At 33.3% G+C, this 13,348-nt stretch overlaps 1 protein-coding gene across 6 annotated transcripts in view; it reads left to right on the top strand.

The window, feature by feature from the left end:
- CCDC91 (coiled-coil domain containing 91) overlaps positions 1–13,348 on the top strand; it is a 289,046-nt gene that overhangs the window by 25,165 nt on the left and 250,533 nt on the right. For 3 of the 6 annotated variants that reach the window (XM_032855169.1, XM_032855168.1, XM_032855167.1), the window contains exons 3-5: positions 8,941–9,098; positions 10,037–10,240; positions 10,678–10,782. In XM_032855169.1, the coding sequence (XP_032711060.1) occupies positions 8,941–9,098; positions 10,037–10,240; positions 10,678–10,782 (467 nt within the window). Of the gene's footprint in view, positions 1–6,003; positions 6,121–7,741; positions 7,831–8,940; positions 9,099–10,036; positions 10,241–10,677; positions 10,783–13,348 lie in introns of those variants that run through there. The other 3 variants (XM_032855170.1, XM_032855171.1, XM_032855172.1) reach the window with 3 other exon arrangements.

Raw genomic sequence — 13,348 nt, 5'->3', positions numbered from 1 at the left:
GGGTCTGGGTTGGATAAAAGAATGTCTGAATGAAAATTAAAGTACAAAAATATTTTTTAAGTTAAAAGTTGTAAAAACGTTTATCATTTTATTAGTGTTCTCCTTGTGAATTGTTAAGCATCAGTGGAGATTAGCAGATTTCTTTGGGTATAGTTAAAAGTGCATGAGTATTTACACCTGTTTCTTGTTTAGACTTTACAAGAGTTATTATGCTTATGTAAACAAAACAGAGTTGACCACAGGCAAAATTACTGGAAAAAAGTTGCATACTGTTTGGAAACTTGGTCCTCCTTTGGTTATGCAGCGTTCTGACGTAGTAGGCTTTTTTGTGTTTTAGAAGAGGTCTGTCAATGAAAAATGATATGTCCAGTGACTTTGCCGATTACCGTTTCAAAGTGAAAGATGCAGAACTGCCATTCATTGCGTTTTTGATTAGCTTTATAGCTACAAAAGAGTGTATGCTGACCTTGTATTCTCTGTTTTAGAAAACCAAGGATTTCACATTTGAAATGAAGCAAATTGTGTCTGTACTCTTGCTTAAGATTTAGAAGCAAGCAAACAAACAAAATACCCAAAGAAACAAAATTGTGTAGATTTCTGCTTTTAAAAAATTAGTTTTTTATGTGGAAAATGGTGCTGTTGGGTACACTTGATCTTATAAAGATTTTTGACATGAAGCCTGGTACCAGTCAACTTTTTTTTTTTTTTTTATGATTTTATTTTTTCATTTGAGAGAGAGAGACAGAGAGAGCACACAAGCAGTGGGGAGAGGCAGAGGGAGAAGCAGTCTCCCTGCCAAGCCATCCAGGAGCCCAATGTGGGGCTGGATCCCAGAACCTGAAGATCATGACCTGAGCTGAAGGCAGACACCCAACCACCTGAGCCACCCAGAGGCCCCCAATCAATTTTTAATAGACCAAAGAATACTGTAGCAGTTTGAAACTTGGGAGTTGTATTTTATTGGTTAGGTGAGAAGATAATTATATTTTACATATTGGAATTCGTAATTTTCTGTTAAGCTTAAAAATTCCCATTTGTTAAGCAGGCATATATAAAATGTGTACCATCTTTATTGTTGAATAATGCTTTTGGTCTATATATGTGGACAGTATTTACCAATATGTGGCTTTTTTTTAGGGTAAATTACTATTATTCAATAGTCACCTAAAATGTAGGGAAGATGTGTGAATTCTAGCATAGTGGAAAATTTAGAGGCTTAACTGAAAATATCTAGTTTCTACTTAGAAAGTAATACAGTTATATGTTCTCTTTTTTTTTCACAGCACAACTCATTTGTTTTCCCATTTTATTTTTAAAATAGGACGTGGATTATGATATATTCAGTAAACAGCTATATTATTTAGTGAAACAAATTCTTGAAAATCCCACTAATACCTCGTAAGCTGAAAGCACATGTAAATTCTAGGCATTTTAGGTTCAACGTTCCTAGTTTCTGGAATATATATTGACATTAGCAGGATGCCAGAGAAGCTCATGCCTTCAAATATTGTGTTTATTGGTGGTTACTGATTCTTGACATCTTTTCATAAAAGCATAACTTATTTTAGTAAACTAGTTGGTCCCTCTTTATCTTTAGTTGAGTTAGAGTTTTTCCCATCTTATTTATGTAGAGCAAATTTTGATTAGCAGGTTAATGTAGCTCAGGAGGGCTGAGAAATACAACCAGTAAGGGCACTGAAACAAGACATCTAGAGAATTAAATTTTTATGTAATTGTATATGTAATTATTTTTTTTCTTTGTTATATTTGAAAATTACACTCATGAACCTGCCATTTAAAAACTAGAACATTACCAATTCTAGTGCTCTTCTTCTGTCCTATTCCTATATTTTCTTCTAAAAAGAACCACTGTCTTAAATTTTGAGTTATGTTTTCCTCACTTTTGTAAAATACAGTTTTATCATATATATGTATATGTCTCTAAAGAGTTTTATGTGCCTTATAAAAATAGGTTAATACATGTGAACTCCCTACCATTTACTTTTTTTCTCCCAAATTTACCTTTCTACAAGTCCTCCCTTTTATTGCAGTTGTAGTTTCTTTATGTTCACTGATGTAAAATATTCCAATATATGATTATGCCACAGCTCATTTAGCTCTTCAGCTGTCAGTGGGTATGTAGGCTGTTGTCACTTATTTGCCATCATGAACAGTATCGCTAAGAGTATTCCCGTACATGGTTTTAGCGATACTGAGTCTTTATTCAGCCACTTTGCAAAGAGAAGACTTTTGTTTAAACCAGGTATTTTTTTTCCCTTAAGAGCAGTACTTTGGATCCCTTGTTTATTTTCTGTTATATAATTTCCCTCCCCCTTTTTGCTCTTTCTTCCTTTTATTTTGACTTCAGAAAAGCTGTAAGAAATGGACAACTGATTCCCATATGTCCTTCATCGGTTTTCTTCAGATGTTACATGTTACCATATTTGCTTTATATTTATCCTTTTTTTCCTTCCTCCTCATTCTCTTATTTTTTTTCTTCCTCTTCTTCTTCTCCTCACTATTTGTTTAGCATTCATTTTGTTCTTCACACTGAGGACGTATAGTCAAAATACTATGTCCCAAACAAAGTTGGATTAGTTTTTGCCCCCCACCCCAACCCCTCTCACAGTTTATGGTGTGATAAGAGTATTCATTTGAAATACGGTTTAGTTCATTTATTACTCTTCGTATATTATTTTAGGATTCAATCCCCTTATTCCCTTGCTTGTTGATTTTATTGGATATGTGAAACATTAACATGGTTCCAAAAATCAGAACCATATTAAAAAACTGTACTCATAGGGGCACCTGGGTGGCTCGGTGGGTTTAAAGCCTCTGCCTTCGGCTCAGGCTATGATCCCAGGGTCCTGGGATCGAGCCCCGCATTGGGCTCTCTGATCAGCGGGAGGCCTGCTTCCCTCTCTCTCTCTGCCTGCCTCTCTGCCTACTTGTGATCTCTGTCTGTCAAATAAATAAATAAAATCTTAAAAAAAACAAAAAACAAAAAACTATACTCATAGAAAAGGTATTTCCACCATTCCTTACTTCTGTCTTTCTACTGCATGCCACCTTTCACCTCTTAGTCTCAATAGTTTTGGTTTTCTTCTCCCTGTGTTTATGACAAATGAGCAGGTGCCTATGTCTGTGTCTCTTCATATATTTAAGGGCTGTTTGTATATTTTATTTTTTGGTGAATTGTCTGTTCACATTTTGCCCATTATTCTGTAGGCTATTTTTTTTCCTTCTAATTTTTTTCCTTTTAAGTTTTAAGCATTTTTTTACATATTAGAAATATTAACCCTTACCTGTGATACATACTCTACATATTTTTTAGTTTATCAGCTTTTTAAAATTTTATTGAGGATACTTTTGGTACCCCAAAATTTGTATATATGCTATAGTTAAATTTGTCAGTTTTTTTATTTTTACTGTATCTAGAATTGAGTTATGGTTAAAAAGCCCTTTCTTACACCCAAGGTAAAAAGGAACTCACTCATAGTTTAAGAGAAACTACACACACACACACACACACACACACACACACACCCTTATATGGTCTAAATTTTTAAATATTTGGATCTCTGATCAACTTAGAGTTTATTTTTTGTTTGTAGTGTGAAGTATGAGTCTAATTTCATCTTTTCCCAAATGGCTATCCCTTGTCATTGCACTGTTTATTAATAAGCCCATATTTGCCTTAGTGATTTGAAATGCCACTTTTATCATATATCTAAGTTTCATACTATTCTGGACTTTCTGGTATATTTTTCTGGTCTGTTTACTGCTGCACCAAATGAATACACTGTTTTATTTATAAAGTGTTTATCATATGTGCTAATATAATTTAAAATACAGTATGTCTTAATAAGGTCATAGTATGTTTTACTATAGTTTAATTTATTATAATGAGGGGGTAGTATCCTTCTTATACTTTTTCATTTTTAGTATTTGCCTGCCCATATTTGCATTTTTGCTTTTCTGTGTGACATTTAATGTCCATTTGTCTAGTTCACTTATAAAAAAGCTTATTGCTACTTTTATTGGAATTATATGAGGACTATAAATTAACTAAGGGAGGATTGACTTCTTTATGATGGTTAGTTTCCCTATCCAATTTCAAGAGATCTTTTCCTTTGTTCAGGTCTATCCTTGAGTCTTTCAGAAGTGTTTTAAAGTTTTTGCCATATTTCCACTTAAATTTGTAACTATTTTGTCTTCTTTCTATGGAAAATAGTATTCTTCTGTACCATTATATACTCTAAGTGGTTAATTGTTTTTACTGGTAAATGCTATTTTCTATATGCTGTGTTTAAGTTTATATCCTGCTACTTTACTGAATGTATGTGTTGTTTTAGTTAGTAGGAACATGAAATAGTTTTCCTCCTTTCCTATTTTTATGCTTGTATTTAATTTCGCTTGTCTAACCTCATTGCCTTATACCTTTAGTGGAATGTTCAGTGGCACGGAGGTAGTAGTGATCCTTGTTTTGCTCCTGTTCATATAGGAAACAACTTTTTTCCCTAGTAGTTAATTAACCTGCTGACTTTAGGACTAAGACCTATCTCATGTTAAGAAAGTGGCCATCAGTTCCTGTTTTCTTGAGTGTTTTTAACAGATATGGGTATTCAGTTTTATCAGAAGCATTTTTAAAGTCTTGGAAATAATCATATAATTTTTCTCTTGAAATATATTAATATGGAATATTTTGTTAATGAATTCCTTAATAGTGAACCATCCTTGCATTACTGGAACAAGTCAGTTGTTCATTGCATGTCATTCTCTCAATATGGTATTGGATTCTTTTACTAATATTTTATTTGCAACTTTGTCATTATTTATAAGTGATACTCTAAAAATCTCTAATGGTTCTTTTTGTACTATCTTTATCAAGCTTAGCTATCTGTGTTTTGTTAATGTTACATAATGCTAATGAAATTTTGACATTTTCCTTTACTTTCAATGTCCAGCAACAATTTTAGAGCATTAGAATTATCCATTCTTCAAATTTTTGGTAGAAATTTTCTTGAGTGCTTTACCCGTGGGTTAGGTGCCTAACTTTTTTCCCAAGGACAGTTCTATTTTTTGAGTGGGGTTTTTTTTTTTTTTTTAAAGCTCTAATCAGAACAACTTATATAAGCTGTATTTCTGTGGAAATTGCTTATTTTATCTAGATTTTCAAATTTACTTAGAAATCTACAGGAGTTTTATTATTAAAAAATTGTTCTGTTTTAATTATTTTCTCCTTGTCATTTGTGTATTTTTGCTTCCTCTTTTTTATTTTTAATTAATTAACTACTTTTTTAAAAGAAATTCAGGATTTTTTCTTTTAGAAATTCAGGATTTTGATTACTTGGATTTACTTTTCTTCTTAATCTTCTATATTTGCATTATCTTTGTTTTCTTTATTGTGCTTTTAAAGTTTTCTTTATTGTTTCTTTTTAGTTTATGATCTGGGAATTTAATTCATTGATTTTTTTGAAAATTGAAGTGTTCAAGACTATAGATTTTTTTCCTAATCATTGCTTTATTTGTATCCCATTATTATATATAATGTTTTAATTATAGTTATTTCTTAGAAATTCTGTCATATGTTGATAGTGGAACATTTAAATTATATTATGGTTGGGTGGTAATGGAGCAGGTGAAGAGATTCCTGGATAGGCTTGCTTTGACGGTTGACAAATGATAATTTCAGTGGCAGCTTCCATTTACTGAATATTTACCATGTATCTGGTACAGTGAAGTGATTATATACATCATCTGAGTTAACCTGTATAGCTTCGTTTTGAGCTACACATTATTTCCCCATTTTCAGAAGAAGAAACAGTGGCTTAGAGGGGTTTATGTAATTTGCCCAAGGCTGCATAAACAAGTAAGTTGTTACTGTTTAAATTTGAATCCATTATTGACTCCACACCTATGCCTTTTACTTAGGCAGCGTATTGTGAGGTCACAGAGGTATTGAACAGTATGGCATAATTAGAACTGTTAGTAGCACAGTGTGACTGGAGTGAGGTTGGCACTTAATGGTATCATTTCTGGCTTGGGCAAATAGTTCTTTGAGGTACTGTTAAGTAAGATGGAAAACATGAAGCAAAGCAGCTTTATGTAAGATAATGGGTAAGTTTGAGATACCTGCTGGACAGCTAAATGGAACTGTCTGGTAGTTGAGTATATGGATCTGGAGATCTGCATGTGGTTTGTGCTTAGAGATGTGAATTTAGGTGTCATTAGCTTACAGGTCATAATCTAAATAATGGGTTTTCTTTTTTTTTTTTAAATTAATTATTTATTTATTTGACAGACAGAAATCACAAGTAGGCATAGAGGCAGGCAGAGAGAGAGGAGGAAGCAGACTTCCCGCTGAGCAGAGAGCCCGATGTGGGGCTCGATCCCAGAACCCTGGGATCATGACCCGAGCCAAAAGGCAGAGGCTTTAAGCCACTGAGCCACCCAGGTGCCCCCTAAATAATGGATTTTCAAAGTGGTAATGTGGACATTGGGAAGGTCAGAGGGTGTAGGGAGCAATGAAACTTAAGATTGAGTGGAGAAAGAATCTGAAAAGAAAACAAGGACAAAATAGTCAAACTATTAGGAGGAAGTCTAGGAGATAATGGTATTGTAAGCACCAAAGGAGGAGGTTCAGGAACAGGGAGGGTTGCTAATAGTAAGTGCTCCTGAGAACTAAAGATTGATCAAGTAAGAAGTGTTCGTTTGATTAATAGTAACTGAAAGAAAAATTAATGTCTTAAATGATGGGTCTAGTGGAGTGATAAAGGGTGGGAGAGGAAGAAAAAAGATGGAAACAAATCTTTTGTTTTGGTTATAAAAGGAAAGTGTGATAGGGTGGCAGTAGTTGGTGGAAATAAAAGGTTGCAGTCACAAGTGTGAGGGTCCCCTCTTCCAGTTTTCCTCCCTCAACATCTCCCTTCCTTTTTCCCTTATGTATCTCTTTCCTCTCACAGTCCCTCTTTCCTCCCGTTATTCTACCTACTTTTCCTTCTTTTTCTGAAATGATGTACTTGACCATTTAATGTTATAGGATGAGAATTTAACTCGGGACAATATGATGTCTTAGAATATGGCTACAAATGTGAGTGATATATAAAGAGATGTTAAAATGTTCAGGTATTAGATCAGACTGATATTTTTAAAAAAGATTTTTATTTATTTATTTGAGAAAGAGAGTGAGAGAGAGGATGATATGGTTCTGGAATCTATGCTGTTAATTACAAGTTTGTATTCCCTTTACTGTACTAGAGTACTTATTTTCATGCCTTTAAAAGTTCATTAGGAATATTTTTATTATAAATTATAATTCAGAATTAGAATTAGACTGTTCTGACATTTTAGAAAAATATGTTAGCATATTTTTAGCATAACAAATATGTTAGACTAGTGAAAAAATGATTTCTGGAAAAGATACATCGAGTAGAAGCTTGAATTGAAATTCCAGCTTTCTGTATTTTAGTTAAAATAGTGAAATGTCTGTGGGAAAAGGTTAGAATACCTTATCCAATATGGCACAGTTTTCTGTATTTTAGTTAAAATAGTGAAATGTCTATGGGACAAGGTTAGAATACCTTATCCAGTATGGCACATAATGTCTTAAAAACTTATTATTATGACATCGTAATAGTATATATAAGAAAATTGAATGATCCCATAGGGTGGCCAATCAGAAATTGATATATTCCTTAGTTTTTAAATATCTAATGACCTCATACATATCTTTCTTTAGGGAAAAATGCAATTTCCATTGTGAGCTGCCTTCCAGAATTTATGGTAGAACTTCGCTGACGTTTCTACTGATGCCAATGTGGAATAAAGGTCTATATAATTTAGAAAGTCAAAATGTTTAAATTCATTATTGTTAAAAGTGATTTACACTTCTTAAACTTTAAAACACATAATATAAATATATTTGAATTTTTAGAAAGAAATTTAAAAATATAGTAATAATATGTATAACCTTTTAATTTTGCCCTTATTGGTGTCTTGTCTTATTTCATCTTGGCAGTCAGCTTTCTTTTCATGACCTTTAAGCCTAATCATAATCTAATAATATTTTGTCGTCAAGCTAATTATAGGATTCTGTTTCAACATTACTTTTTTTATAGAAACAAGTCAGTAAACTAAAATTGATTTTAACAAAGTCTTTTGGCCTGTTACAAAGAAGAAGTTAACACAGAGGAAGTTGGATTAGCTACTTTTTAATTTAATTTAATTTTTTTTTTGAAGATTTTGTTTATTTTTTTGAGAGAGAGCATGTGCTGTGGAGGTGGGTAGGGGCAGAGGTGGAGGGAGAGAGAGAATCTGAAGCAGACTTCCTGTTTGTTGAACTGGTGCTTGATCTCATGACCCTGAGATCATGATCTTAGCTGAAATCAAGAGTCAGATGCTTAACCAACTGAGCCACCCAGATGCCCTGGATTAGCTATTTTAAAGTAATTATTCTTCCTTTTAGCTCAGTTTATTGGAATATATATTTAATTGATTTGACTTGCCTACTGGGTCATAAGGTCATTGAGTACATAAACTCCTCATCTGTCTTGTTCACTGTATCTTCTCCATGCTTCGTGCTTGTGCTGGGCATTAGTAGGTATGCTAGTGCTTTTTCTTGACTGAATAAATGGATAATATATTTAAATACTTTCTCTCAGTTGGAAATGCACTACTTATGGTAATGTGTTTTTATGTAAACACTAAGACATTAGTAAACTGTTTTGTTGCCTGGATCTCATGTGGAAATGTCATGATAAATTTAGAAATACTAGTTTTAGATTTTAGATAGTGGTCCCTGAGGAATAGGCATAGGATCTTTGTTTCATTGCCTTTACTTCCCTTACCCTTTTCCCTTCCCTTACTTCTACTCTCTTTCTTCCTTTCAACTCATTCTTGACTTTCTCTTGGATAATCTTGTATTTGTTTTTTCTTTAGTATCTGGAGTCCATCTTTCTCCAGCTTCTCCTGAAATTATACTGGACCATGACCATGCTACTTCAGTTGGCTGCCTCTCTTCTGAGCCCATCATTTCATCACCAGAGAATGCACACACAGACAACAGCATTGTCAGTCAAACCGTTCCTAAAGCACAGGTAAAGACAAGTGTATTTTTGTAAATTTACATACTAAAAAAATTATAGCCTGGTTTAAATGAAGCTTTTCTGATTTTTTAAACTTATTTTTCTGAAAAATATTTCTGTAGATATTTTAACTTTGAGGCTAATAGCTAGAATTCAAAAAACTGAATAATATGTTTGTTTTGTGGCATAATTGCAGAGTATTTAAGTAGCCATAGTTACCAAAATACAGTTTAAGTGTATCATTTATTAAAATTGACTTAGCTTTGCATTTCAAATCTTCAAAACTTCAAAAGAAAAAAATAATTAAAAAAATAATTATTTCTCTTTTCAGGGATGCTTACCCTGCCTTTTTTAGGTATTAGAGTGTTCATTTCAATTTTAGAGTAAAAATCAAAAAGATAGCAGTCATAGGTTTTATTCATTCAAATATTTATTGATTCAGACATTTGACTAAATGCTGCAATTAGTCCAGATTTCCAAAGTACAGCACACAATCTTGAGTCACCTGTTACCTGCATGTACTAGAGAGTGATTGATGATCAATTAGTGGTTATTAAGAAATTTCAAATTCTGATTTACAATTAAAAAAATATACAAATTCTGGATGTTTGTATAAATTTAAGAACTGGTGAGTATCAGATGTGTCCATACTTAATTATATGCTCTCAAGCATAAGAAAATGTTTCAAGTTTTTTAGTGCTTTGCTTGCAAAATGATAAATGCTTTAGACTCTAAAGTTTAGAAGAAATTTTGTTTCTTAGCTGGGAAGATCAGGTTGTTGTAACAGTTTGAGGTCTTCTGTTGATTTACTTAAAGGGTGAAATAATTTCAGAACCTTTGCTACAACTTAATTTCCAAATGTGGTTTCTGGTGCCCTTTGGATGTTTTCATTATTGGTACAGTGTAAACTTTCCCCTTTTGTGTATTTTTTTTTTTTTAATGTGGTTTAGATTCAGCAATCAACACACACTCATCTGGATATCTCACTTTTTCCATTGGGTTTAAATGATGAGAAAAGTAATGGAACAATTGCTCTTGTGGATGATTCTGAGGATCCTGGAGCCAATGTATCAAACATACAGCTTCAGCAAAAAATTTCAAGTCTGGAGATTAAACTCAAAGTTTCTGAAGAAGAAAAACAGAGAATTAAAAAGGTATATTTACATTTGCCTATAAAAATAAATGTTTGAATTGCATGAACTCGAAATCTGATACAATCCCAGTCTCTGATTAAGAGCTCATGAGTGGAAAAAGATGCTTTCTTCCCTTGGCTATAGATTTCAATGAGTTTTATGAGTTTATCACTTAGAAAAGTCTTTGATAAACAATGGTTAGTCTTAGATACATACTTTTAAAGGTGAACATCTTATTAGTGAACACTTACTAGTGTGAATAATTTTAGTGTTATATCGGTGTTAATATAGGTCTAGAAATGAGAGTGGGGCATATAATCTGTAATAGTGTTGAGCTTCAAACCATACTCCTAATAGTTCTTTCCTTACCAAATATTTTCTGGTGTGTTCATTGAAAAAACTGTATATATTTTATACCATTAAATATTACAAAATTTATGCTTGGATTTTTCTTTTAGGATGTGGAATCATTGATGGAAAAGCATAGTGTCTTAGAAAAAGATTTCCTTAAAGAAAAAGAGCAAGAGGCCATTTCGTTTCAAGATAGATACAAAGAACTTCAGGTAAACCTTGTGAATTTAAAATTTAATATGCAGGCCTTTTGCAGAAACATGTAAAATAATGTCAAAAAGTGTTTAATAAATATTTAATGAAGGATCGGATGCTTGCTTCAATTTGTAAAATGTTGACCAGCAATGGATGAGATTAATGATAAATGCCATTTTGAAAAGTATGTATTTGGGAGAAGCAATGAGGGTTAGTTGAGACTCTGGTGAAAGATATTGTTTCTGATGGATAAAACTTAGAAATTGATATTCTGATTTTTCTTACTGTGATTACTTTTGAAGAGTTTGAAATCCTATAACTTCCAAAGTAAGCTATTTAACCTTTTTCATAAATTGTAATTAATGTTTCCTCTTCTTCTGTCCAAATTTCCTTAATAAACTTCTGCCGTCTTTCCTATCCCAATAAATGGCATCTCTGTATTTCCAGTTGCTAAGGATGATAGCCACATTTACCCCATGTCTGTTCCTTTATCATAACTTGTCTGCTCTACCTTCAAAATGCCTAGGTTTTGACTGTTTGTCCTTAAGTCACTGCTACTCCCCTATTCTAAGCCATCCTTATTTCTCCCTTGGAATACTAAAGGATCTTCTAACTAATCTGTTTGCTTCTGTCATTGCCCACTTACAGACCATTCTCCACATTGCAGCCACTGTGATCAGTCTAATACTTAAAGCTGATCATGTCCTTTCTCTGCTCTGAAACCTTCATGGCTTCTCATCTCACCCAAATTAAAAGCCAAGTAAGTCCTTAGAATGGTTTGCAAGGCACTGCATTCTCTTTTATCCCCTCTCCTCATCTTTCCCCCGCTTCTTTCTCCTCAGTCATTTTGCCTTATCCCTATATCTGGAACACTCTTCCCTCAGTTCCCTCCATGGTTTTCTTTTTTATATCATTCAGATGCCTGTGCAAATATCACCTTATCAGAGAAGATCCCTGTCAACCTTCCCATATTCTGTTTTGTTTTTCTCCATAGCACTTTTTACATCTGACAAACTATATATTTACTTGTTTATTTGCCTAGATCATTTTAATGGTCTCCTAAGTAGTCTTCTAGCCTCTATCCTTGCTCTTCTTTCTAAAGAGTTTTTATTTCAGCAGGTAATGTTTTTAAAAATGTAAATCAAATCATTTCCCAACCTCAATTCTCAGTCTCCTTCCAATGTAAATCTTCTGGCTTCTCCAAGTATTCCAGTGACTGACTTACACTGAACTTCTTACTTATTAAGGTCCAGGTAAATGTGTGAGTCTGTGTTGAAGAGGGCATTCCTTGCCTGTTGAAGTGGCAAGTGGAGGGAAATGGTTTCTGATTCATTCACAGTCTCTGACTGGATGGCTCTTCTATCTGCAAAACTCTTGCCAAAAAAAAAAAAAGAAAAGAAAACTTGAAAAGGGAAAGAGAGAGCTGTGTTCTTTCAGTGTCTTATGGGGATTTTGTTTAATAGACTTTGGATTATTTAGGAGAATGTACTTTATTTGACTCACTGTTTACTGTTGATTGTCTCAGATGTATTTTTCTTTTTTTAAAGATTTTATTTATTTATTTGACAGAGTGAGATCCAGTGAGAACGGGAACACAAGCAGGGGCAGTGGGAGAGAGAGAAGCAGGCTTCCCTCCAAGCAGGGAGCCCGATGTGGGGCTCGATCCCAAGACCCTGGGACTATGACCTGAGCCAAAGGCAGACACTTAACAACTGAACCACATAGGCACCCCAAGTCTCAACTATATTGACATTACATGTTAGTTAATTTTTCCCCCAGAAGAATATCAAGTCATTGCTGTTAGAAAAGATAACTTCAAAAATACTCTTATTGCCATGTAGGACATTGGTAAGTTTTGTCTCCAACCTAGCACTCTTCCTTAGTCTAACACACCATTATTTAAATTTATATATATATCTATATCTATCTATCTATCTATATATCTATATATATATCATACCTACATGCATATATATGATATATACATATTTTCAAATGCTCTTTGAACCAGTCTTAATATCCAATTCCTTCATTCTTAAGCACAAGTTAGTCCATTTATTAATAAGTGAGTAGAATAAATCTTTGGCCTATGTTCAGTTTCTATTTACATGAGTCACATTTTAATGTTTTGAATATTACACTTTTAACAATGGACTGAACTCTAGCTTCCTTCAAATAGCTGCTCAAGTGCTACCTTCTTGTGGTTGCTTTCCTTGACCATGCAATAGAAAATAAGACACTGTAAATGCCCAGCATATCCTAGCTACCTTTCCTTGCTTTTTTCCTCCTCCTCATTTATTCACCTGTAATTTGGTTTTAATTTGGTGATTTTGTATTTTCTCCCACCGATTTTTATGAAATTAGGAACTTTCTTTCCCAGTGCCTAGAGCCATATCTGGCATATAGTATGGGCTCACTTACTATTCTTGAATGAATGAATGAATGATTTTACTGATATAATGCATCCTGTTCCCCAAAGGCTAATTGTGTTGCATAGAGCCACACTTACCAGCCCCATATTCGAATTACCGTGTTTATTGGAAGATGCGATACTGAATACTGAGAGAACTTTATATATTTTTT

This window comes from Lontra canadensis, unplaced genomic scaffold (assembly GCF_010015895.1).
Source record: "Lontra canadensis isolate GAN:19392208 unplaced genomic scaffold, GSC_riverotter_1.0 scaffold9, whole genome shotgun sequence".
Lineage (NCBI taxonomy): Eukaryota > Metazoa > Chordata > Mammalia > Carnivora > Mustelidae > Lontra > Lontra canadensis.
This window is presented reverse-complemented; position numbering and strand designations above follow the sequence as displayed.